Source organism: Asterias rubens, chromosome 21 (assembly GCF_902459465.1).
Source record: "Asterias rubens chromosome 21, eAstRub1.3, whole genome shotgun sequence".
Lineage (NCBI taxonomy): Eukaryota > Metazoa > Echinodermata > Asteroidea > Forcipulatida > Asteriidae > Asterias > Asterias rubens.
This window is the reverse complement of record NC_047082.1, coordinates 1,770,632-1,796,708: the sequence shown is the minus strand read 5'-3', so window position 1 is coordinate 1,796,708 and position 26,077 is coordinate 1,770,632. Positions and strand designations below refer to the sequence as shown.

General features: G+C 38.2%; 1 protein-coding gene across 6 annotated transcripts in view; it reads right to left on the bottom strand.

Annotated features, from left to right (window-relative positions):
* Positions 1 to 1,404: 1,404 nt before the first annotated feature.
* Positions 1,405 to 26,077, bottom strand: part of LOC117304427 (eyes absent homolog 1-like) — an 86,731-nt gene continuing 62,058 nt past the window's right edge. For 4 of the 6 annotated variants that reach the window (XM_033788879.1, XM_033788882.1, XM_033788884.1 and 1 more), the window contains 6 exons: positions 19,228 to 19,317; positions 13,352 to 13,410; positions 9,662 to 9,822; positions 9,086 to 9,224; positions 7,705 to 7,927; positions 1,405 to 3,537 (listed from right to left, as the gene is read on the bottom strand). In XM_033788879.1, the coding sequence (XP_033644770.1) occupies positions 3,457 to 3,537; positions 7,705 to 7,927; positions 9,086 to 9,224; positions 9,662 to 9,822; positions 13,352 to 13,410; positions 19,228 to 19,317 (753 nt within the window). In that variant the 3' untranslated portion in view covers positions 1,405 to 3,456. The remainder of the gene's footprint in view (positions 3,538 to 7,704; positions 7,928 to 9,085; positions 9,225 to 9,661; positions 9,823 to 13,351; positions 13,411 to 19,227; positions 19,318 to 26,077) is intronic. The other 2 variants (XM_033788880.1, XM_033788881.1) reach the window with 2 other exon arrangements.

Here is a 26,077-nt window from a genome sequence, read left to right as displayed (position 1 = left end):
AGTTGATTTATATAAGAGAGTGGTAAAGAGTATTGCAACCAATTAATAATATTCTGATAAAGAAGCAAATAATGAATATTCATGTAAAAGATCCAAGTTATAATATTTAAGCGAAAGAAGGAAACAAATCTTCATACACATTTGGCCCAAAATAGGATGCCCTAATTTAAGTAAATTGTTTTTGCTTGGATGTACACATCAAACCTTTAGAATCTGGGATGTGTTTGATTGTTTCCCTTAAAAAACGAAGAGATTTAAACTTTAAGGGGGAGAATCTATTATGCCCAATGTAAAGAACTCAAGAACCTTCCCATGGTTGGCGGAGGACATCATTCAAACTTTCTTATTTGAAAAAGATAGATTCACTGAAAATGGTATTACTAAGTATGGTCCTGCAATGGTTCAACATTAGTAACAAAAATCTCAGCACATGATTCTCTTGCAGTTTAACCTGCAACTTCTGCACACCCAGTCAAACAAGGGGGGAAACACCCCAGCATTTGCTTCAGAATTCATCAATATAAATATGAATAAAATACCTCATTAAGACCATGCAGGATATATAGTCAATTTACACGATCTAGAATTTCTTAAGTCTTTATATGGTTGAAGATGTTGAGCCAATCGAAACAGTGTTTTCATGATGTCAACAGCATAACCAACCAATCCCTAGCAATGTTAGATTTAACCAAATGAGGTCAAGAGGACCAGCCTCCATCAAGATCTTGTAAATTAATTTTAAAAATATTAATTAAAGTAGGTTTAGCATGGTGAACAGACATTGTGGTGCACTTTGTGTAAATGGCTTCTTTCAAGCGAAGTGTTTGGTAAAGTTTTGTTTTAAAACGCCAACCAACAAAATCATGAAGAATAATTTATTATTAAAAACCTTCTTATAATTTGAAGAATGCATTGCAATGTTGAAACTATAACCTTTTCAAAACTTCTTGAATCTTAAAAAAAAAATGGGGATGGTTAGAAACATGACTGAGTGCAAAGTTCTACCACTTGAAACTAAAAATGAATTGCAACATTGGAAAGCTCTCTAAAGTGGTAGAAATAATTTAATGACTGAATTAGCATACTCATATTTTCTTCCAAGAAAGCTCTCTAAAGTGGCAGAAATAATTTAATGACTGAATTAGCATACTCATATTTTCTTCCAAGATGATGAGCTCAAGTTCTTATTCAGGGCCCAAAAGGAGACTTTCTAACGCTAGGTGGCAGCAGACATACCGGGTAAATTTCCATTGTTTACGTAGTTCTGAACATGCGCATAATTCTGAGAACAATGGATTTACCCGGTAAGTCTGCTGCCCTCTATCGTCCCAGAAAGTCTCCCATTTCATAGATCTGCTCAAGTAGAAAATGTTGCTTAACAATTTCCCGCTTAGCAGCATTTTAACTGGTAACCTTAATCTGGTAAGTATAATGTTGCTGTGCTTAGCTACTTTCTGTGCTTAAGCAGCTCTATTAAAGTGGGCCCTGGATGCAGTGATGCCTAAAGGGAATGAATGTTTATCTGATCGGCGCAATGCACACAATCTCAACATTACACATGATAAGATAATGTAAATTCTAGCAGCTGGAGTGTGTGTTTAAACCCATTGGACTTGCAATAACTTAAGCTCAAAGACATAACCAGATGACCAGTCTAGTAGCTGGTGTGAACCGGTCCTACATAATGTGCATGGACAAAAAGTAAATCCAACATAAAAAAAAGAAAGAAAATAAATGTACTAAAACTACATCTACTGTCAGGAAGGCAGACGGTGGATCCGTAGTTCCTCCTTCGGCCTCCGATGGTGGCCAAAACATTTCCAGCTAGTTAATATTTTTACTTTCCATAAAATCAATAATTTATATATTAGGAACTGACAACAGAACATGTACAAATACCACATCCAAGAAGACTTAAAAACCATCTTTGGTTTTGACGTAATTAACAGTTATATAGAAACATAAAGTCAAACGTAGAAGGGGGGGGGCGCATGGTGATCATGAGTAGGTTACACTTCGATGAAATGCTGCATACATATTGGATAACTAGAAGGGGTGGCAGAGTGAATTGGCAAGGATACTTGGTGGCTCTGACTAGATGAGAATCAAAGCTGCAGTATGTTCAACAATGATTTGAAGAATCCACTGATGCTTAACTTGTAGGTTGCATCCATGAGCACTCTGTACCATGTTCAACACAAAGGGTTCGATTCCTGCAGCATATTGTCAGATAGCAGTGGTTCTATTCTAGCCAAGGTATTAGTGTATATGAGCTAAGACACCCGTATGCAGCTCTCAGCAGCTTGTCAAAGGTTATTGGTTCGATTCCAGCATAGGAAGCGAATACAAACTTGGATCTCACACAGCACTCAGCATCCTTTACAAACAAAAGCGCAGGTTCACATCCAGTTGAGGGCAATTTGTGAACATCAAAATCCACCAGATAGTTGCAATAGTTCAACATCTAGCTTTCTTAACTGATGCAGCAAACTTCAGAACTCCCTGTTCCATAACGAAAGATGCTGTAATTTTGTACCGGTATAAGACGTCTACAAATACACATGGTAACAAAGTCTCAGCATCGAAGACCAAAATTGCTGAAAATAATCCCACGGGTTAATAAGTGCAAACAATGGAAACCGATTGGGATGAGAGAAGAAAAAAAAGAAAAAAAAGAAGCCACAACTCGAAAATTCTGTACACGATTATGCTCTCACATCTACAATGAATCAGACATCAAAATGCACCGATAATGGAACATATAAAAAAAGTGCTCATCATAGTTCTTGCACTTTAAGTTTACAAAAGTTGATGTTTTTTTGTTTTTCTTCCTCTCTTGAGTTTCTTCATTTGATACCTCCAGCAGCGGTAAATAATTCTGTGTATGAAATCAGAAACAAGAGATATGCCCCTCTGAGCTTGACTTCAAGTTCCAGTCAATATATATTTGTTTAATAACAGGGCTGCAGTCTCTTTCCTACCACCATATATAAATGTTCTGGTGTAATGTTGGATCGATGGGTTTAAAACATTGAACAGTAAATGTCCTCTCCTATGTTCGCAACATGGCATTTCCCCGGGGTACCCTGGTGTTGTGCTATTCGCACCGCAGCATTTCTCAGGGTTGTGTCCTTGTCTGGTGCTGTTCACACAGAGCATTTCTCTTGGGTATCCTGGTGTAGCGTTGTTCACACACAGCATTTCTCTGGGGGTACCCTGGTCTTACACTGTTCACACACAGAATCCCACATGGTCTAGTCCTTCACAAGGTTTCTTGTAGAGATACTGCAGGATATGTACTGTTCAAAGAGTGACCTCTCAGAGGTACCTTGTCTGCGGGTTGTCTCCCGGAGCTAACCCGGACCAGTCGTCTTTGTAGTGCCATCCAAACAGCATCTCCCGGAAATACTCAGGGTACCCCGCAGGTTCACACTGCCATTTGCAACACAACGTCCCTCAGAGGTAGCCCAAGTCCAGGGCGTGGTGTAATGCAGCCAGATCAGAGTGACTGGAGACCCGCCAGAATGGAAAGTCCATCTGAGAAAGAACAGACAAAAAAGACAGAAGTGGAACGTTAGCCTTGTTGTTTGGTATCCACTTTATGAAGGTCTTAACTGCGACCAAGGTTGGTTACCAGACCACCGTAAACCTTTACCTGAACACTTCCTGATCTCACAAACCTAGTGAGGTTGCGGCTAGCAGGCAGATAAAGGTACACCATATCACGGGTACCATTTGACATGACCGTGCAGATACTGAGAAAATACTTGACAAACATTTTTGTGATATCAGGAGGAATGAGAACTATGTTTTTGTTGTTGCTTAATCAGTTGTGACAAATATCAGCATGCCAACTTTCTTATTAATTCAGTCTTGTTTAGAAATACGAAAATCCTACATTGATCACAGTTTGAAAGTACTTATACTTTTTTTTGGGGGGGGGTCCAAATAGCATAGTCATCCTGGAAAAAATATGACAATTGTCTATTTTCAAACGGTTTCCCCAAAACAGGGAAACTTTTTTTTATTTCCAGGGAACTTCTCCCACACAGACTGGTAGGAGCGAGCTAGCCAGGAACCATTATGATTGAACGTGCCTTTTCCTGACTCTAGGGAGCTCAGAGGTGTTCCCTTCCCTCCGCCCCTAGGCTAACCATGGATTGACTTCAACTTACCCCTAGGTTACTCTAGATAAGACACTGTTTGGACCCGGACTGTCTCTAGAGAATGCCAATCTGGGCTGCAACTTAACCCCTGTTGCACTCACACACATTGCTTTGTTTTCTTGTTTTTGTTTTTAATCATTGTGAGTTTCCAGTCCACAAAACAGTAATTGCACCTGAGTTAACCAGCAACATTTGCACCTTGCAATCGGGAGATTTTATAAAACACTTAGAGAGATATTTGGAACTTCATTTAACATAAATAAGAAAAGGTTTCAACAATCTGGTCTATTTTCAAATGTTTTCCCCAAAACAGGGAAACTTTTTTTTATTTCCAGGGAACTTTCTGCAGAATCAGATAGAGTTGGCAGCTCTGATTAATTTTGTATTTTATTTAGCTTCAACAAAATCACTCAAACAACCCAAACAAACATCAAAATTAGACAATCTTTCCCAAAACAAAAGATCAACAGTGATATAAACTCAGAATCTCTGAAGAAATCAGTTCCCAATAGAACTTATTTTTATTTCAATTATTGCAGTTTGGGCAAAAATTCTAGCATTAAGATCTTCATAAAGCAGGAAGTGCAAAACTTTCAGGGGAACAGTCAAAAACGATTATAGTGCATGGCGGTTTGTGGTGGTAACCCTTTTCTACTAAGCATGATTTGTTTCTTCTGAGTAGATTTCTTTGCAGTTTGTATTTCCATTCGCCTGCAGTAGCACCCTAACTGGTTACCCTTATCATTATGAACAGATTGTATTTAGCACTCCCGAGGGTACTACCCAGCCAAAATCAAATCTGGAGAAATTTATGGAGCAATGAATTTGTCTGTAAAAGTTCCCTGATGGACAATTTGGGCTTCCATCAAGAAGTGGTTTGTACACAGTTTTGACAGAATAAAACATGTACAAATCCCCCCATACAATGGTTGCTCGTCCAACAAAATTGTCCGACGGGAATATTTCTTGCTAGTTTTTTAGGGGGCCAGTGTCCTTCTAGTTGTCATTACAATTTTCCTTGTTGTTTATGAATATTACTGGCCAAACTTTATACACAAGTGGATTTTGCTGATTGCAAAGCTTCCGACAAAACAGCAGGTAATGTTTAAATGAAAAAAAAAATGGCTAGCATGTTAAGTAGAAAAAACCAAAGCAAAAACAAAAAACACTAAATAAAACATAGGTAAGCACCTGCTACAAGTTCAACAAGTTTTCCACCTGCACAGCAGAACAGATGTACCCAAGATGGATTTTTCCCCGACTTCCTGATTGCTCCGAGTTAGCTTTCTTATCCCTAGCCATTGACTGCCCATGGCAACCAACACACTATCTGCCTGACTTTATTGGCTTCTCAGCCCCTTGGACAAATCCAACCGATTTGGTGATAACCAAAAGGTCTGGTTCTATTCTTTCATGGAGAGGTTTACTGAGACGCTTTTATGTGCCCTTAAGGGGTAAGTGGGTTGGTCAAGATGGTGTTGAGATACTGATGCACTGTTGGCCTAAAGGCTTGCTAAGACTCCACTTGATCAATAACGTCCTGGTAAGGTAAGGTGGCCACACTGACAGTTTACATCCTAACAGAAAGTATAACCTGACAGGGGTGATTTAACACCGAAAGTAACAGCAAGTTAGATTTGACCATGGTCCAAAATCTGGATCAATAGTTTCCGGTCGGTCGTATAGTGTACTTTTTTTTCTTGTGCACAGGAGTTTTTCTTTTTCTTTCCTAATCCAGTATAAAAACTTTTAGATGGAATACGTTCATTAAAAACAAAATATTCCCAAAACTCCAGTTTAGTATTGGTCTCTCGCTGTGAACATTTCTGAAAAGGTTTTCTTACTTTTAAATATGAAATCATTTTGTCACATCAGGTACCTGTTTATGTGTGTTGATAATAGACCACATAACCTTTGCTGGCTCATTTATAACCATGTGATGTCACAGGCAAGGTTCAATCTACTGGTTTTGAAAAATTGTACACTCAAATTCTTGGCACTTTTATAAAAAAAGCTTTCTTTGAATACTGTTCAAACAGACTTCACTCACATGAACAAACCCCAAAAGTAAATAACAAAACACAATGACAGGAAGAATTCTGGTAAAAATGCCCCCCAAGTCTTTGGATTCAATTTGTAACAATTGCACACAAACCCATTTCCAAATTCTAAAAACATGTTTAGTCAAAACTTTGTTGTTTTGAAACACTTTTGATTTCCTCTTTCTCTCACCAGAAGATGAACTGTTTGAACTTCTTTAACAAAAAAAAGGTCTTGACTATAAATGTGTGAATTAGCTGTAATGATAGTCTACGTTTCACTTGTGGGGGTTGATCTTAGATTGGCTGCAGGGCAGAGAGCCAGGTCCAATACAGAACAAAAATGTCTTCAGACGCAGAGGGTAAGCTTGAAGGGAAATTTAATTAGGGGCCTATTGACCCCTAAGTGTTTCCAATTATGCAGAGTGACAATCATGTCAGTAGACAGAAATCAAACGATGGTTGCTTCTGTCTCTCTTTCACTCTGCGGCCAAACTGCCCACGGCAACAACACACCAGGGTAAGATGAAGTTTCCCAACCAACCGCAACCCCGAACAAAAAAACTCCTTTTAAAGACATGCTTCAGGAGGGGACAGGTAAAGGGGGAACTAATTAAACGCCATTAATTGCATTTCATTTGTAACTTAAACATCGACCTGACGTCACGCTCTCAACTCCTAGCCCTCGCTTCACTTCCTCGAAACTATGCCTTCAAGCCTTTTGACAAAACTAAAGAGAGGAACTATGGAAATTGAAGTGTAACTTTTGACTTTGTTTTGACAAGATAGATGAAATTGCGTTTGATCGGAAGTGATGCTGCTGAGAGCTGCCTTAACCTTCCCTGCTTGAAAGTCCTAATGTTGTATCCCTCTTAATTGTTGTATAATTAATAGTGTTTGTTGATAGAGGATGATAATTGAAGGCGGGAAGGGGGGGGGTAACTTTCATGAGAGGAGTGCATTCACATCAAGCCTTTACCTTTACACTCCCTCACAGAAAACTTCATCAAACTTCATCAAAGCAGGCGCATTTCTTGTTTGAGAATAAAGGATTGGATGATTGAATTGTGACCAGTCCTCACATGCCCTGTGGTTATTTATTTTGTGAGGACGGTATAATCATTTGTCATTTTCTCAAAGATGAGAGCTTTTCAGGCACATAGTGATCGGTGCTCCTATCAACAGCGCATCAAGCAATTCCACAAGAGAGATTTAACAACAAAAACTGAAAGGCATTGTATACTTTTGGCCGGTAACAACTCAAAAACTTAATGACCATAAAAAAACACTGAAGTGCTAATGATAACATAAAACAAGGTGAGAAACAGCTCCCTTTAGAGTAGTTTAGTTTTAGAGAAAGAGGTAATTTCCTACCGAAACATTTTGTGTCTTGGAAAGATGGCGACGCAATGATCAAAAGGTTTAGTCCCTTGAATGCATTATAATTGTAAACTTTATAAACACTGACACATCATTATAAATCAAGGATGAGCACCCACCTGTTTTGCAGCTTGTTCCTCATCTTTGGCATCACCGATTGCAACGTAAGTGATTTTACGACCGAAGCGCGCCACGATCCGTTCGAAGCAGCTCTCCTTTCCTACCCGTGTGGCACTATAGACATTTTCTATGTTAAACACGCCCCCTAGACCGTACAGAAGCACCTTGGCCACCGCTGGTACAAGCTGGGTCGTCGTGACTAAAACATTCACACAATTTGACCTGAAAAAGTACAAAGTTTCATTCATGTAGGAATGTAAACAAAACTCAAACCTAACTAGGTCAAATCCAAAATTACGTCAAACGTTGAATTTTACTTGATACATCTGTTTCTTCCTATCAAGATAATTCGGCAAACTCCCACAAGGGGATATAAACACCAAGGTGGCAACAGCCAATCTCTCTCCTCCAAACATTGATTTAATGCCTACTTTTATGAACAGCACAAATCGAGAAATTGTGATTCAGTAACAAGTCGACAATACTTATAGTCATTGTGGAATCAGTGGTTCAATGACTAATTTTGTTGTGTCTGTTTTTCTTTGTGTTGTGTTTTGTTTTTGGTTTTGTTTTTGGTTTTACTGCGCCTTGAACACCCAGCAGGGTGGATATGTGCGCATTACAAGTCTTATTATTATTATTATCATTATTATTATTAGTGGTTTGCTTGGTAGGATTTGAACCCACAACCTTGTGATTGCAAGTCCTCTAGTCTGACCACAAGACCACTTATAACAACTTAAGCTGTCCAAGTTAGTTGTTAAACAAAGTACTAACTTTTAAGTTACTTAGAGGTGCAATGACGACTGTATAAATGAACCATAAACACATCAACCTACTTCACAAAATACTTTGTGCATTAATGTTAGCCATGGAATGAGGTGCATGCTGGTTTGTAGAGTGTATCTAACTAAACCAGTATGCACCTCACTACATGGCATAGTGTATTTTCAGTGCGTATTAGCGAAGACGTCTCTGGGTCAAATAGAGAGGATAAATGTGCTATAGAAAGTGCTTTATAACAAAATATTACTCTAAACCCTCAAGCCTGGAATTTCATCTTTGAGAGGGCAAGGCTATTTTCATTTTGGAAAGGGCACTTCCATTTGGAAATCTTAAAGTCTATGGGAAAGTTTAGAAGGGGCACCAAGGCCAAGACCAGGGTAAAGTAAGCCATCAGCCTTTTTGAGATATGGTGGACACTATAGGAGTGCACTTTTTGGTTCAGGTGAATACAGACAAATTTACCCAAACCTAATAGTGTCATAGCATTGTGTCTGCAATACCTCAAAAAGGCTTATGGCCTTAATTTGTGGTCCCTGTGTAATTCCAGGCCTGCACGACCCTACAATTTAGAAAGTATAAACAGTAAACAGCTACCTTGAATTAATGATTGAGAGAGACTTGAGTGCTATGGTGAGCCAGGAGTCTGTCATAGCCTCAATCTCAGCTCGTAGCTGAAGCCACTGCTCTCGCTTCTGCGGGCCCAGCAAACCTGCTGGCAAAATGGAGACCAAATCTATGGGTCAAGACACAGAGAAGCCAACATGAGTGGTTTATATACCACCAGAAACACATTGTCAAAGAGGATTGGGCGAGTTGGAGGGTTATTGAGGGTTCGGGAAGATTTCTTTTAAATATGCAAATGACATTATTTTATTTGTAAGGTGTCCTCTGCTCAAAAGGTTGCTGCTTATTGGCCCATCACTCCTTCCATGGCAAAGCGCCCAACTAAAAAAAAATTGTTTTTTTAATATAAGATAAATTCTAGGAAAATTCAGGGTGCTTTTCCCATTTCAAAGTTTCATCTCAGCCTCTGTTTACACTTTTCATCCCATTTTTATGGCAATACAGCTTATCTCTGTCTGTTCACTCAGCCGATAAACTAAAATTGTCCTCCCAATTCCATTTTTTGGTCCTAGTAATAAGTCTTTCATCAACAGGTAAGTGGCTTACCTCCTACATTGTTCTTGTATGCGCTGTAGATCTCCTTTATTCTACGATAACGGTATGCTAATTTACGCATCCAGTCTACACCGCCCCTCACACCTGTTGCTAAACAGAGATTGGCACTTGTCGCTGCTGCGTGGAACCCGTCTGTCTGGAAGTTGTAATTACTGTTCGGAAAATAAAAACACATGAAAGAATGCAATTAATTAATTTAAATTACCTTAATTACAGTTTCTTATACAGCACTAATATATCCCTTCAGTATTTTCCTGCAAGGTGATGTGGAGCTTTATTTTTCAAAAATGAGACCTACTCCTTTAGCACCATGTAATGGTTTACAAGGTGCTGTGGCGCAATATGCTGCCGATCTAACAAGGAACATCAGGGCGAAGAATTGCCCAGAATTATCTGACAGTGCTTCAGTCTGATGAAAGAATTGCCCAGAATTATCTGACAGTGCTTCAGTCTGATGAAAGAATTGCCCAGAATTATCTGACAGTGCTTCAGTCTGATGAAAAAAAATTAGCATAAGGTTGTTACCAATGAAGTCATTGTACGAGACATTATTCAAGCGAATGGTAACCTCAAGTATATTTTTGTTTCATACATAACAAATATTAATATTTATTTTTCTCTCACACCAAAGTGCCCAATGTGTTGAAATCTTTACATATCATATTAAATAACACTTCCCGAAAAACGGGTGGATTTAAAAAAAGGACAAACTCTGCCCAAAGGGGTCTGACCATCCCTTTAGAATCCCTATTCAAGGATCCTCTCAACTCAAAGATTTTTAATTATCGCTACTGACAGGTGCACCATTGTTATTAAGATACAGAGGACAATAGTCAAGTAAGAACAAAACAGGTGGAAGAATCTCTCTAGAGCTTCCTGCCAAAACAAAAGACAGGGACTGAGGTCACCAGCAACATGAGAAGAGTTTTATTTGGATTCTTGGGGGTACCCCTGCAGCCAAACAAGCAGAAGGAGGTGCAAAGATTAAAGGGGGTATATTTTTTCGTCTTCTTCACAGAACAAGTTCTTCTCTGGACTTTAACATGACTCATACCATAGAACAAAGTAGTACAGTCCTAATAATCTATGAAAAATGCAATTTTCTACACTTGAACTTGTGGCGAATAGGAAGACAGAGAATCCCTTATACAAAAAATCAAACCACAAAAGAATTTAATGACTTTTTCCGAGAAAAACAGAAGCTTGCTTGCCTCTGGAAAAGCAAATTGCTTTAAACTTTTAGCAGATTTAAATAGTTGTCAAAATGTTTGAGGCAATGTGTTGAGGAAAGTTTTAACTTTGGATTTTTGACAAACATAATCTGTCAATCCATTGAGCTTTTAAGCAATATCACCTTTAGGCTAGTCTGTGAAATAATGACTGGATAAAAAAACCCAGAACAACCTTTCTTTCACTTGCTTTTCAAACACATTTTCTTCAGGTTGGTTGTTTTTCAGCTGGATTTTCAGAGTGATGTCTCTTGAGATGAACTTTAGACAAAGAGGTTTTAAAGATTTGTTGTTAGGCATTTAAATCCATCCGAACCATCAGTAAAACAATTATTTATTTGGCACTTTTATTTCAACTTGATCAGTAGAATGGAAAAATAGAAACGACACAACAGTATAAGAAAAAAAAAAGTGATGAGGCCGATTAAATCCACAAAACAAGTTGCTTGTAACTTTCCACTTTGGTTATAACTTCAGCAATCTCCAAGATTCAGTGACAACGATCCAATGTGAGCACTGAAGATGGATTCACACTAATCATTTGTGCAAATCTTTTGACAGAATTAAGCCTGGAGGAACGCCAGGCTTGGGTCACGGGGGCGTGAGACACACGTCAAGAAATTTCGCAAAACTCTTGTCATTATCGCCGACAAAAAAAATATGACACAAATATGAAACAGCCCTGTAGCTTGAGGCCACACTCTGTCAATGTAGTTGGACACGGGCGACAATTTCAGGCACACACACGGTGGAGAAATATAAGCTGGGGTCATAGCGGATTTTTATCGTACAAGTATTTTACAGGAACTACCTGCAATTACATTCTATGGTTTCATAAGTACAGATCTGCAATTTGTTAATTCAGATACTAAGAATGAAACAAAAAACTCTCTAATTTATAATCACTGAGTTTTCAGTTAAAATAACTGTTTTTTAAAGGAGAACATTTTGGTTTAGTTCCCATGTTTTGTTCACAGAGACAACTATAAAGTAGGATAGACATTTTTCATCCATGGACAATAAAGTTGTTGATAACATCAGCAGTTTTAAGTCTCATCTGACAATAACAGGGACAGTTTTTCAAAAATGGTTTTACTTGAAAAAAACAAAATGGTTTTAAAACAAATTGGTTTTACTTGGAAAAATGGTAGAATGTTCTTTGAATGAATATGTTTCTTTTGTGGCTGATTTTGTGTTCTACTTTAAAATATTTATAAAATAGAATTAGCTGTGGCAAAATGCTTACCAACCAAAAAGACCTATCGTATAAATATACAAGGCCTGACATTTCGACCCTTACAGAGACTTCCTAAAAAGGCTAACACATTCTGCTTTATATTTTTACTGACAAAAACAGTTTTGTTCAACTTTCACATACTATTATAACCCCTTACAAAAACTCTCCAACATGATTATAAATGTAACTTGTTCAACTACAAGTAGAACCATGTTGACAAAGACCCGGCTTATAACTGATTCAATAAAATGCATCGATCACAAAACCCACACTTTCCCAAAGGCATTGTTTTGGTCTTTGCTCAGATAAACCGGTCCAGGCTTACAGCATTTAATATTGCAACAAGGGCCTCTGATGCATATTAGTTTTCCATGCCATGAAAATTTGTTTTCGTAGCTGACGGAGCAGAAAATGGGATCAATTTCTTGACAAAATAAATGAAGGGATGTGGAGAATTGAGGGCGAGTTGGCTCAGGGGGACATGGGCAAGGAGGCTTGCAGGAAATGTATCTGATTGGTTTATTGCCAGAGGGCAGTGGCTTATGATTGGTCAATATCCTTGGGATGAATGACTGGTAAGCGTATAGTTAGGCAGATTGAAGCCCATACTACCTGGATGGGGCAGGTTGTAAGAGTTAGGCAATTATGCATCTACTCTATGAGGGCTGTGGAGTCTGGGCAGCAATGATGCTGTATATATTCTGTGCAATGAATTAATTTCATGCAAACCATGAAAGTGTCAAATTTGGCAGTCAAGAAGCATGAATTTTGCGAATCTTGTGCAAATTCTAATGATCCTGAACGTCCATTATTTAGGGCCCATTAAATAAAAGAGTCACAAATAACAGTAACCAAAAGTAATTTTAGTTGATAAAAGAATTCTGCTATATTTCTTTACGTAGTAAATTTGTGTACTGATACAGAGCTTCTATAACATCAGGCAAAATGTTTGTAGTCCCTACAGCAAACAGCACACACTCTCCAGCATGTATTGATAGGTCACTATTCATATTGGCCTATAATGAGATAACATTTTGTAAAGAATTGCCTGGATAGGTTAAGTGTCTTCGCCACGTTTCAGTTTCAATCTCACTATAGCGAGGAGGGACTGATCCAAAGAAAATATTCTACTCATTTTCTTTGCATTTTTTTTTCTAAAGCTTTAAGGTTTTGTGAGCTAACTATGAGAGTGTCGTAGTTGTTACTGTTTCTTACCTGAGGTCTTGGCCATTGTCGTCTGATGCAACATCATCTATGTGAACTTGGTCACACTCCTGAACAAAGGAAGAGACAAAAAAACAACAAAATTTAGGAAAATTGTTCCTTAAAATTGAATAAATGTGTGCGAAAGGCCAGATTTGCCTCACAGTAAAACTCAGCTGGGTTGAGAGGCAGCTTCCATGAAGCTGTTAAGCACAAACATTTGCAAGAAACCAGACACAAGTAATCTACATAACATAGTTACTTAGCTGGTAACCCATTTCTGCTAAGAAGCAAATTTTGTCAGTGCTAAACACATAGTTTGTGCTTAAATGCTTATAAAGTTATCCCATAGATGGCATAGACGGCTGAATGTTAGCAAAACATAAAATCATGTTAACATTGTGACCAAATTCAATATTTATGCAAACTTTCATAAACTGATTGGTTGCTTTGTTTCCAACACCATTTTTGAATATCTGTGTGGTGACATTGTTACAAACTATGGCTTTCTGTTTTTACTTTGCATTTAGGGCTTCCAATAGATTTCCTTGGTTGGCAAAAACTCAGGCTGTGACGTTGCAATAGAAAGGTCTATTCACATTTTATCAAAGATGGCGTTGATTAGTCCTGCCTCACAGCCTCCACTTGGTTTGTGTGCCAGGAAAATCCATAATGTCTGCTTTTTCTCCAAGGAATGTAGGAGGCATTTGCAGTAGGGCCTTGCCTGGGGCAGGGGGGTACAACAAGCACCATGACAACCTTGTGTCTCTTAGCAGAGCACAAAGGCTGGACTGTTGTGCATCAAACCTCCCTGCCTGTCCCACACCAATATACCAACTCTTTATAAACCAGACTAACCTGTTTACTGAGAAAACAAATGATGGAATGCCTCAGGGTAAGGGAACAGACCAACACTTTTTACCCAGCTAATCAAATTTCTGGTTAAAAAATTGGCTTTAATAGAATTTCCACTCGATTTTGGGTTACGGGATTCATCTACTGTCAGAGGTTTTAGATTTAAAAAAATAACATTCAATTTACATTGTATACTTTTCTTCTTTGTCTAACTTTAAATAATAACAGTAATAAAAGCATACAAAAATATATAATTCTGAATAATTTTTACTGAAGAATAAAAACTGTTTGTACACCGCTAGCAATCTACATTGAGGTTTGTGGCTTAAATATTACTCTTTTTAGGTGAAATTTGTGAAATATAATCCCTTAACAAACATATAGAAATCCTACTATCTTTGAAACAACTACCAAATATACAACTGTAAAATACAATGCATCACAGGTATCAAATTTTCTTATTTTGTATATTTACTCAGGCTAGAGCCATGGCCAATTCCTCATATAATTGTTAATTATTACTCCAGGCCCAATTCCTAACAAATTAAAATCTAAGCAATCTATTGTATGACCGAGTTGGCAATTTTTCCCCTTACCCCTTCATCTTCAGCATGAGAAAAAAAACTACATTCCTACAGTACAGATAAGAGTTTTTTAGCCAAACGACCAAGCTTTCAGAAGAAAAAAAAAGGCAAGCGGGTATTTTTCTATTAGTTCGCTGGCTCTAACTCCAGCTGCATGCCTCTGGCGAAGGTAAGCTCTCCATAAAATATGATGGTGGAGAGACAGAGAGGGGTAGTGGAGGAAAAACAGAGGAGAGAAAAGCAGAAAATGGTATGAACGTACTCTACGCCAGACAAAATATAAAATAATAAGCGCTGTTTTGTAAGAGGGGAGCCCCAGGCTGTTTTTCTTTCATCTAGAAAATGACACGAGAACAAGGAACAGAGAACTGGGCTTGGCTTTCAACCGATGTTGGGATTGTTGGATGGGGTAGGGATCTGACGCTCCAGTATGCTCAAGGGGTTAGCCCAATGTAGACTTGCCGGGGAAAGCCCTCAGGCGTCCCAAGCTGAAGAATTGCTCCGAGAAGACTCCTTGAAAAAAAAAACGAGAGGGGTTGAGAAACAGTAGGAGAGAAAATGAAGAAAAATAGAGAGGGGGAAATGGGACATCTCAACTTCTTCTTCTTTTTGTTTTGAAATATCCTGTGGCGTAAACACCGGAGTACAAATCTCCAAATTACAAGATGCTTTGAAGCAGGATATGGGGAGGGATGCAACAACCTGGCGAGCGCTGGCAATAGCCGGCAAACTCTCCGAGGAGTGGAAATTTCATTTCGTTGACAGGGCCCGGATAAAAATGCCCTCTGCACCGAGGGAGCTGGAAGCAATTGCCCTAATTCCTCTCCTACTCCGGGAGCGAAAGAGAGAGTGAGCGAGAGGGAGAGAAAAAGATGAAAAGGAAAAAAAGAAAGATCTGGACAAATTATTCGTTGGGAGTAGATGGAAGAAGCAAAGGGCCCGAGAGAACCAGAGAGCACACATTAAGAAAATGAGATCCCCCCAACAAATAGCAGTAGATCCACCATCACTCCTTTTGGATCATGGAATCATCCGACAGCAACATGTCATTCACCCTAGCTCTCGATACAAAAATACAAATAGAAGCTGACAAGGTCCGCTAATGATAGTGTCTTCATCATATAACATACATATAACATACAGTGGTTTCTATGCAAGAAAACAATCAACTGAAAACACTCAATGCAGTATTAAAAACCAACGAAAATAAGATGATTTTAAATGTTGGTGTAGGATAGTTTTTGAAAAAATTGAATAAACTCAGTCGTCCCAGATTTCATACTTAAAAACCAATATGATTCATGGTTCTACACACTATTGTAAATTGTCATTTTAGAAACTATACCGCATTTCGTGTCACACTGTAAATAAACAACAGCAACAACAAAATAAATAGCACAAAGCAATAAGTATATAAATTCTAATGATAAATTCTAACGGATTTTGGATAAGGAAAATCTTCATTCAGTTTTTCATATCTGAAATTAAACTGAGACAGGTCTCAATCAAAGAGAACAGTCTTTGGAAATTGTGTGGTGTTGTACTCTGATTGCCAAAGAAGTATGAATGGAATATACATGAAATAAGATTTTCTCAATAGATAATGCAATTCACGACAGCCAGATCTTTGAAAGTGACTAGTACCAGCACAGATTTACTTTTCTGATAATTGGCGACTTAATGTCTTTACATCAACAAGGTAAAGGCAACCTTCAATGAAGTCTGTTTTTGTTGTTGCTGGTTTTTATTGCCTGATTTTCTTATTCTAAATTCAAATATTGTTTTTACATTTGTTTACTGACATGTGTGTTATACATGGGGATTTTCAACACAAACCACTGAATGTGCTTCAATGTTGCTATGTTTCTTATTTACTACAACTCTCTTATTTTAAATGACTCATATTATCTTTGCTTAAACTTTATTTTGCATCACCTGCAGTACTTGTCTACCTTTCTCCACCAATATAAACAAAACCAACTTGTTTCTAATCAAATTAAAATTCACCCAGTCAGTTTCTGATGCCGTTTATTATTTTAATCAAATTTAATTGGAAGAAAAAAAATTTAACCAGAACAAATCCTCTTTCACTGATATTAAAAACCAGGGTAGTGGAGAAGAAGCCAACACAAAATAAACAGAATCTAACTAGACCCTGATCACTATGCCTCTAAAATAAACACCCCCTTCCCCTATTCTCACTCTCAATTCTCTGCCCGCTCTAACCATGCTCTGATGCGGACCAGCCGAAAAATAAACCATTTCCAACACAGTGGAAAATCACCCCAGGGCAAAATAATTCCCACCCCAGCTCTAAACACATTAGGGCTTTGCTAACTAGCGGTAATTCATTCCCAGCAAAAACTGATTTGACTGATGCCTAAGGCAGGGACGGATCAATCAACCAAAGGGTCCCAAGCTAGACTTTTTTTCTCCCCCCCCCCTCCTTTTCTCCTTTCTTGATGTCCTTCCTGAAAAATTAGAGAGCGCCACAGAGGACAGCGAGATGCAAAAAAAAAAATCTGTTTTTCTGCAGTTCGTTTTTATTTTTGATCATCTTGGTATTTTTTTTCTTCATCTTTTCTTTCGTCTGCAGTTCTCCCAAGCTTGTTCCCCTCTTGGTAGAAGCCGTTGGCATGCCTGGGGCATGTAGCCTCCCCATGAGGTACCAGCACGGAGGCAGACATTCTCTTCCTCATCTTCATTCTAGCTTTCTTCTCTGGCTGTTTCCTCTGCGTGATCCCTCGATCAATCGTCGTCGTGGCCCGTGGGTTAGGTGCACAATTGATTTTTGGCTTCCGTAAAGATATCTAAGATAGTTGTCCATGCGTGGGGTAGCATACTGTATGAATGGCCGGCCGCCTTCTTTGTGCAACAGGGCATTGACCAAGTTGATTCCCAATGAAATTTACTTGTCTTTTTCAAACAAGTTTTGCTCTGCAGTTCAGTACAAATAGTTTAACTACCTTGCTGGAACAGAAGGTAAACCTAAAATGTCTCATTCATCACTAACAAGATAGGACAACCTCACCAGATTTTCTTGAACTACTTGTGCTATCAACACTGTGAATTCATTTTTAGTTAATAACAATTTCCTTTTTCATTTGGACCTATCATAACCCCTGGAAAACTCCAATACTCCTAATAGTTTTGTTAGGGGGAGGGGGGGGAGGGGGGACATCAAGAAAACTATTCAATTGTTTTAATGAAAAATTATGCTTAGGCATGATTATTACTTTACTAAGCAATCACACATTATTGCACCATTTTCTCAAAAATGTCTTAGTTAATCATTTCTTTTAGAAATGAAACTTCTCTGATCAACCAATTCTATTCTACAACAGGCTAATGAAATATCACTTGCATCAAAAGATACAAAAAATAATTCCAGAGACAGCAACCGCAAAACAGATTCCATAAGTTAACAAACAAATCGCTTCGTCCTTAATGAAAGGGTAAGAAAAATCAGTTATATAAACCGCCATCATCACCCAGCTCTCTCTAGAGGAGACAGCAATTTTCGATATCCACCGAGCCCCCCCCCCCCCCCCCCCTGCCGTAACCGAGCGTCCCTGCTGGCCCACAGTGGCACAGTATCTGCCAAACCGCCACGGGACAAGAGCCAGTTTTATTTTACACACGGCTAAATTGATTTTCTGATTCCGTTTTCGTGCGCGTCTGCGTCTCTCCCCACCCCAAACTCCCGTCGCAAACAAACCGTGCCGGTCCCTGTGTGTGGCTTTGGCTGGGCTATGTGTTCAGTCCTTACCTTTTATCCGCAGATTTTTTTACTTCCTTCTCTCTACTCTTCCTTTTTATCCCTTTACCAATTCTATTAATTCCCTATTTCCCGTTCGTGATTGACAGATCAAATGTGATTTTTGGCAGATTATAAATTGATTCTTATTTCTATGTAAATATTGTGCATATCACATATCTTTACAGCAGTAGGTGTAATACTTTTTCCTGCGTCCACAAATTTTGCAGGATGGAACGTTCAGTCTTAACCACCTTAATTTGAAATTGGTTTCTTCCCTTCCGTATTGATTTCATTCAGTTAAAAATGAAATTCAGCTTTTGTTTCAATCCCGTGGCCCATGTACGAACAGTGATCGAGGCCATTTTTAACTAGTTGGTAACTGCCTTTGCACACATGTATACACACTCATCGCCCACTATAATAACACTCGGTCCCCTTCTATTTCTTAAATGACCCGTGTGAGTTTTGACAACATGTCATAACATTCCTATCTCGTTGGTCTCTAAATTCAATTTTAACATTTTCCGTGAAGGTACGTTACCGCCCTCTAACAATCTCTGCAAAGCTGACAGTTGAAAAGCAACGACCTCAAAAAAGAAAGAAGAAAACAAAAAACAGCCAACAAAAATAACTATTTGATCAGGAATAAGATGATTGATTTCACATTTTCTGTGACATGAAAGACTTACCTCCAAATCATTGAAGAATAGATGTGTATCTGCTAGATTAAATATCATCTCTTCCATACGAAGACCTAATGACACTGATGCTGGAGCGTCCTAAAAAGAAAAAAACACAAAAAATAAACACATTAGTAAAAAAATCATTGGTTGCAAAATTGCCTGTTTTATTTGAATGTTGGCAATAAGTGAACCTAATAACTGTAGCTCACAAATCTGAGGAAGCCTGTAAACAAGGAGGCTCGCAATGAACCAGAAACACTTCACTGGGTTAGCCCCTTCTCTTGCACGATATTTGTTCTGGGGTGATTTCACAAAGAGTTAGGACTAGTCTTATCTCGAGTTAGGACCAGTTACTCGTCCTTATATAGGACTAGCCATGCAATTTGTTTATCTCCTAGGACTAGTCCTAAGTTAGGACTAATCCCAACTCTTTGTGAAATCGACCCCTAGATTCGTACACCTTATGGGAAGTAGTTAACTTTGGCAGAAACTCCAAATGTTCAACTATTTCTGTACAAATATTAAACATGTTTTTCTTTATTTTGTGTAGGGGAAACCAATTGTGCCCATCAGTTCCAAATGGAGCGCAAAATCTACAGGTTTCCCCATAAACTTTATCCAATCCTAATGGGCTTCCTTCACTAACGTTTTATGGGGGAGGGGAGCATGCAATAACGGATATGTCAGCAGCTCCCAGTCATACAAATCGTTTATGGCCAGCCAATAAACCACAAGTACACCAGTGCGCCCAGGGTACATGATGACAGTTTTACCATTGGTTTCACCACAGAGACTTCGCTTGGCTCAACATAGAACTTTTAAACACAAGCACTTGTATGGATTGACAAATGTACTGTTAGGATTGGGCAGTGCAGTTTGGAAGTCCGCTTTGTATGAGACTCGGCTAAGAGTCTTTCCTAACAAAAAAAAGTCTGAAACTATGATCTAAATTTTATGAGGTATTTTGAAATGATGGCAATTCCACCTTTTGGTAACCTCTGTAGTTATAGATTTCAAAGCACTTTTGGTAACAACATCCTTAGTGGTAGAGAAGTACCTAGATTAAAGAGCATGATTAATTGATATTGGATTTTCAAGAAAAAAACAGCTACTTATGTCATCAAGCGGAGACAAAAAAGTATGATTTCCGATAAAAGTTTGAAAAGTCTAATGTCTCATCCCTGATGAGAGTAGACTGCTGCTATCACCAGGCTGACATGTTCCAAGTGTTGCAATAGTTGCAACATGACTACCGATTCTCATTAAACCAAAACAGGGCCAGACTAAGTTTCCCATTCAACTTCTCTTTGGGTTACATCGATTTAGATTGGGGAGATGACCATCATTTAGATTGGGGAGATGTCACTGCACCACGATAAAGGTCTTGAGCCTTGACTCCAGTCAGTAATACAACACACTTGCCTACAAATAGGTTGTAGCATTTATGTACATGAGCATTTCACCTAACTTTGTATCCATGGACTGCAGAGCATGTGACACAAATTTAGACCAATTGTAATGACTCGTACCTTATCTTTCAGTTCCTGTATCTAGCTATCGAATTAACATGGTGGTAGACCTGCAAATCTGCTGTGCACTCACATAACCCAAAACAAATCACAACTTAATAACACAGGTACGCCCCTCAAAATCAACCAAGAGAATTGTCAAGCCCCACAAGGAGTTTCAAAAACAAAAAACTCCATCAATAGAAATCGACCTGCATTTTTATTGTTGGCCAAACCATAACCCAAAACAACTCAAAACAGAGGCTTAACCACAAGCTATAACCAAACCAAAAAGATATTCCTCTATAGAAAGTTCCAAACTATTCAATGAATCTATTCTTCATTAGTGAGACGCCACTCCGCTCCTTTCAAAAATATCCAATTGGTTAGTCCTGCCAATAACCCTTCCTTTAAATCCCAAGATAATTCCTATCCAGATGCGAAAAATACCACCCCTACAAAAAAGGCAGGCCTTCTTTTATCAATTTTGTTTTATTTATAGTAAGATGAACTTTTTTGCAGGGGTAAAAAAAAAAAAAAATCCAGTCCTCCCGATCACAAAGCCCAGCCTGTAACTGGATTATCACCCCCTCCATGCTTTTAACACTTCCATCTAATCCATTTACGCTTCAGAGTGGAGCTGTCCTGATTCAATTGAGGACCCTTGTCAGAAATGATGTTGCCTTTCCACAATAACAAGCAGATGTTCATATCTTATCCTGGCCTTTTTTTCTCTCTCCATGCTCATGGGTATAAGTCAGTAATATAATTACACGCACATCGAGCTAAACATAAATGTTCCAGGTTACTGGACTATATTTGTGAATGTCATCAACGGGATCCCTCACTTCCTTTCTTTCCTTTCCCCTGCCCCAAGTGAGATGCTCTCAAACTGTGGCATAATATCAATTAATAATTGTATCAATAGCAAAAGACTTAAAGAGAGGGTTGAGACACTGCAACATCAGGGATGATACAAAATTGGCGTTTTAGCCTCTCACTCTCGGGAAATATTGTCCACATTAAGGCCACATACGCTGGCCACATATTAAGCCAAGCATGATGTTTTTGGCCCTTGGAAAAAATAGGAAAAGTTGGGGGCTCTAAGGGCATTTTAAAAACATCTCTTTCACTGTTTTTCTTCTTCGGGCCACAAATAGGAAGACTTTTTAAAAAAAGGGCCCAACTTAATATCATGCAGGTTGGACGATGAAAAAAAAAATAAATAAATAAATAAAAAACTTCAAAATAAAACTTTACAAAAAAATAAGAAAAAGAAAAAAAATAGTTTGACTCAGTCTAAAGAAACAATCATGGTTATAAACAGAAACATAGCCTACATTATAATTGGCATAATTCCCAAAGTGAACCAAATGCCTTTAAAAGATAGGGGGGGGGGTGGTAGGAGGATATTGGTTTGATTTGATTAAAACCACAACATAAACATTTTGGGAATGCAAACCCTAAGGGCCCAGTGGGTTTTCAAACAAGTGTCACTAGCTTCTGTCATGGTTAGTATAATAGGAAAGCCCGGCTGGCATATGATTCTAATTTGTGCAGGAGCTGTTTCTGTCTGGAGACATATGAAGGTAATTCCACAAATACTCCTGACTTCATTATGCTGGGCAAGAAATGCAAGGCTAACATTTTTGTTGGAGGGATCATAGGCCTTGTTCTAGTGATGTATTGGGATTAAAGCTATTTAAAGTACACCCTTAAAGGGTGGGTAGGCCTATAGGGTTGGTAAATAATCCAAAAATGTATTTATTGAGCTTAAAAACTGTAAAGATCACAGGAGAGCTGTTAACAGTATAAATCAAAGTAATGTAGTTTTAGAGAAAGTGGTAAATTTTCACCTCCAAAAAGAGAAACACTTCATTCTCTGGCATTTGCAAACACACAATTCAGTGCAACAAGGGTGTTTTTTTTGTAATAATCATAATGACCTAAAGAGTATTAATGACATAATGAAGTATACTTAATGCCCGTCAAGATAAATGAAACCAATCTTCTCTTACATATCTTAGCGCTCGTTCAAATAAAAGTAGTTCATTAAATGCATGTCAAACTCAGAAGCTTTTACTTGTTTTGATTCTGGTCTTGTTAAAAGATGTCTGGTCCAGTAAGTAAACATTTTGAGCCATGTGAAGTTGTGAATTTTCCCCACAAATTCAAGCCCTAACGTCAAAGTAAAAAGTCACAAAACATTCAACAAAAATGTTCATGAGTTGGAAACGACCCACATGATCCCGAGAAATATTTCCGTTTTGTGGTTTCCTTTTTGAGAAAATGAAAGGAAATGTTGTGTTGGAAAGAAATAGGTCTACGTTGCTAACTGCACTCAAAAACAGTGTTACCAATTGGTACTAATTTCCCCTTCTCTTCAAAATATCAGCCACTCCGATAAAACTGCGAGGTTTTCCCATTAAAACTCAGTTTTTATGAAAGTTTAAAAAATTGCATTCAGTCTAATCCTACCTCCATAGTCCTACTTTCAAGTATTAAAGAAATGCGTCTAAAGAAATGTGCAAAAGAAAAGGCGACTTGTACATCTCACCACCCCATACAAAAACACAATTCCATTAACTAGAAACAATTTATGAAATATTTCCACACACACATTCCAGAGCAGTAACTAGCCCTAAAAAGGCAAACAAAATACAATTTTTTTAATCTGCAAACCAAAATTGGTGTGTTTTGGGAGTGCCTCAGGGAAAACCACAGCAAGCCCAATCCAGGGTTTTGTGGCAAAAGCCGCCCCTTGCCAGTATTGTCAATCATATCAAAACCTGTCAGTTCATATCTGGGCCATTGTTTTAAAGGGAACCACCTCATATGATCAGGGTACCATTTGCCCAGCAATTCCATTCAATAAGGAGTACGTTTGCAGTGACACCGTGCAAATTATCTCTTTAGATGTGTAAATATTTCTTTCATCAGGAGGGAGATTTGAAGGGAAAAATACTTGTGATAGTGTCTTGCAGTATTCTTGAGCCAAAATCTCCCAGACGTTAAACATTCAGGAGGTTTACATACTCTGTGCATCACCAGATATACAAAACTACAGGTTTGGACACAGGGACTACTCCCTTTGCCAACTGTTTTACTTTTTCAAGAAAAATTGAAGGCTCAAGGAGAATCAACAGGGGGCGCTATTGTGTGTAAATCTCTTAGTGTTTACGCCTCCTGGCAAGTGAAATATTGAAATGAAGTAGCTCTACATGTAAGTAGAGTGATGTAGACTCCAGTAGTTGGCAGAGGGTACCTCTACAAGTTCATAGACGTGATAATTGCTAACTCCAACAAGAGTACTATGCCTTAAGAGGGTCATTTGAATCTCAGTAGATGGTAGGTATGTGCTTTTCACACATTGGTATAAGGCCTGTAAGGATAAACCAAAACATCACATTCTTTATCCCTAATCCAGTGACGGTGTGAAAATACAATTTGTAAAATATGATTTGGGCCCAATTTCATAAAATGTCTAAACCCCAACAAATTCTCAGCTTCTTTCCTCCCCCAAATACACGGCGAATAACAGACAAAACACAAACCCAGGAGAACACTGGATAAATCACAGGCCATTAAAATCTTTCAAAACAACCCACACAGGCGATTTTTAAGAAACCCCTTACAACACCAGCACAGTGAAAAACCAGAAGTCCCACTTCTTCAACCACAAATCACCTTCAACAATAAAAGTCATGTCTGACTTTTATCACTGTTGGTAATAGGCCTTTAAAGCATCAGTTAGTCCAGAAACCCCTGTTAATATTCCTAAGTAACATTTATTGATCTTCAAAACCATTTCTCATTCCCAACCCTCCTAAAAAAACGAAAGAAAGAGTAAGAAGGAAAAATGGTTGATGGAATTTTCAAGACTTTCAAGAGAAGTGTTTTAAAAGTCTCTTTTTCAAATGTCTCTCAATAAATTCTCTTTGAAAAGAAAAAAAGAGTATCTGAAAATCTGAGAATCTAAAAACTATACTTCAATAAGAAAATGTGCCTGTCAAAAAATAAATAAATAAACAACTCCATTTCGGAAAAGAAACTGGATCTGAAAATCTGAGAATCAAAAAACTAAACTTCACTGGCCTCTCATTACAGAGGTTATTACATATCAGTACAAGCACTCAATCAGAAGTACATGTATAAAACCCTGCATACAAACATACACTTTAGGGTAGCAAATCTTCTCTCTCTCCAGAGGTAAAACAACCTCATGCACTAAAAATCCTCATGCATGGACAGGAACCGTTATTCACAGGAATGTAGCAATCACTGGCCGCTACGTGCTTGGTCAAACTAATGACATTTTCTTTCAACTAATGCTATGGTTTTTCACTGGATTGGTCGCAAACACCAAGTCGAACCCTGCAACGACCTGATGTGTCATTGCCTTTAAATATTGTTAAAGTTACAATACATGATTGGTAATAACAGAAACAAAATGATTTGACAATTCTTAATCTGGATCTACTCAGTCCCGGTGCCAATAATGTCCTGAGCAAATTTCCCTTTTAAAATGAAGTGCAAGAAACCAGTCCTTGGCTACTTACTTCTTTACTGTGATTTAGCAAATCAAGTTAAGCAAATATGAATAATCATAAAATAAACCATTAATTCACGCTTCCTTGAAAAAAGGAGGTATTTTAAATTGGTTTTCTTATGTTGGTTAGATGGTGTGTTTATTGAAAACTAAAGGAATAAATTTATTCTTACCCAAAGTAATGATGTTATATTTAGCCTTTAAATTTAAGGGGATAGATTATGTTTGTCAACATAATGCTGTTTTACGAGCAAAAAACATTACAAGTCACCTGTGAAAGTTTCAGCTGTATCTAATTGTTTAGAAAACAGCACAAAACGGTCACTACACGGTTAGTGAGGTGACAGTGGGTCCCATCCGCATATACTTGCACCAGCATTCGCAAACAGACACCAACCCACAGAAATCTGAGAAACGATTCATGTAGGAATCATTTCTCAGATTCAAATGTTGTTATTGATTTCAAACTATAGGGGGCATTTCAGATGAAAAGTATTTGCAGAAGTAAAATTTCAGAAAAAAATTTCACATTTATTTCTTCCGGGTCATTTACAAAGTATGACCCTATGTTATTTCTACTATGGTATGTGCAGAATGACGGATTTAACTGCCAGCGTGGGATCAGGATGCATGAAAAGTTAAAGGCCATTTCAAAATTGTTGGCTTTGGTATTGGCTATGGCTGACAAGGCCTATTCTTCAACACTGTCACTGCAGCCACCATCTACAGCCAAAGCGACTTGGTTTGGACAGGATAGTTACACACCATAAAAATGGGCCAGGTTTACATAGTCTAATTC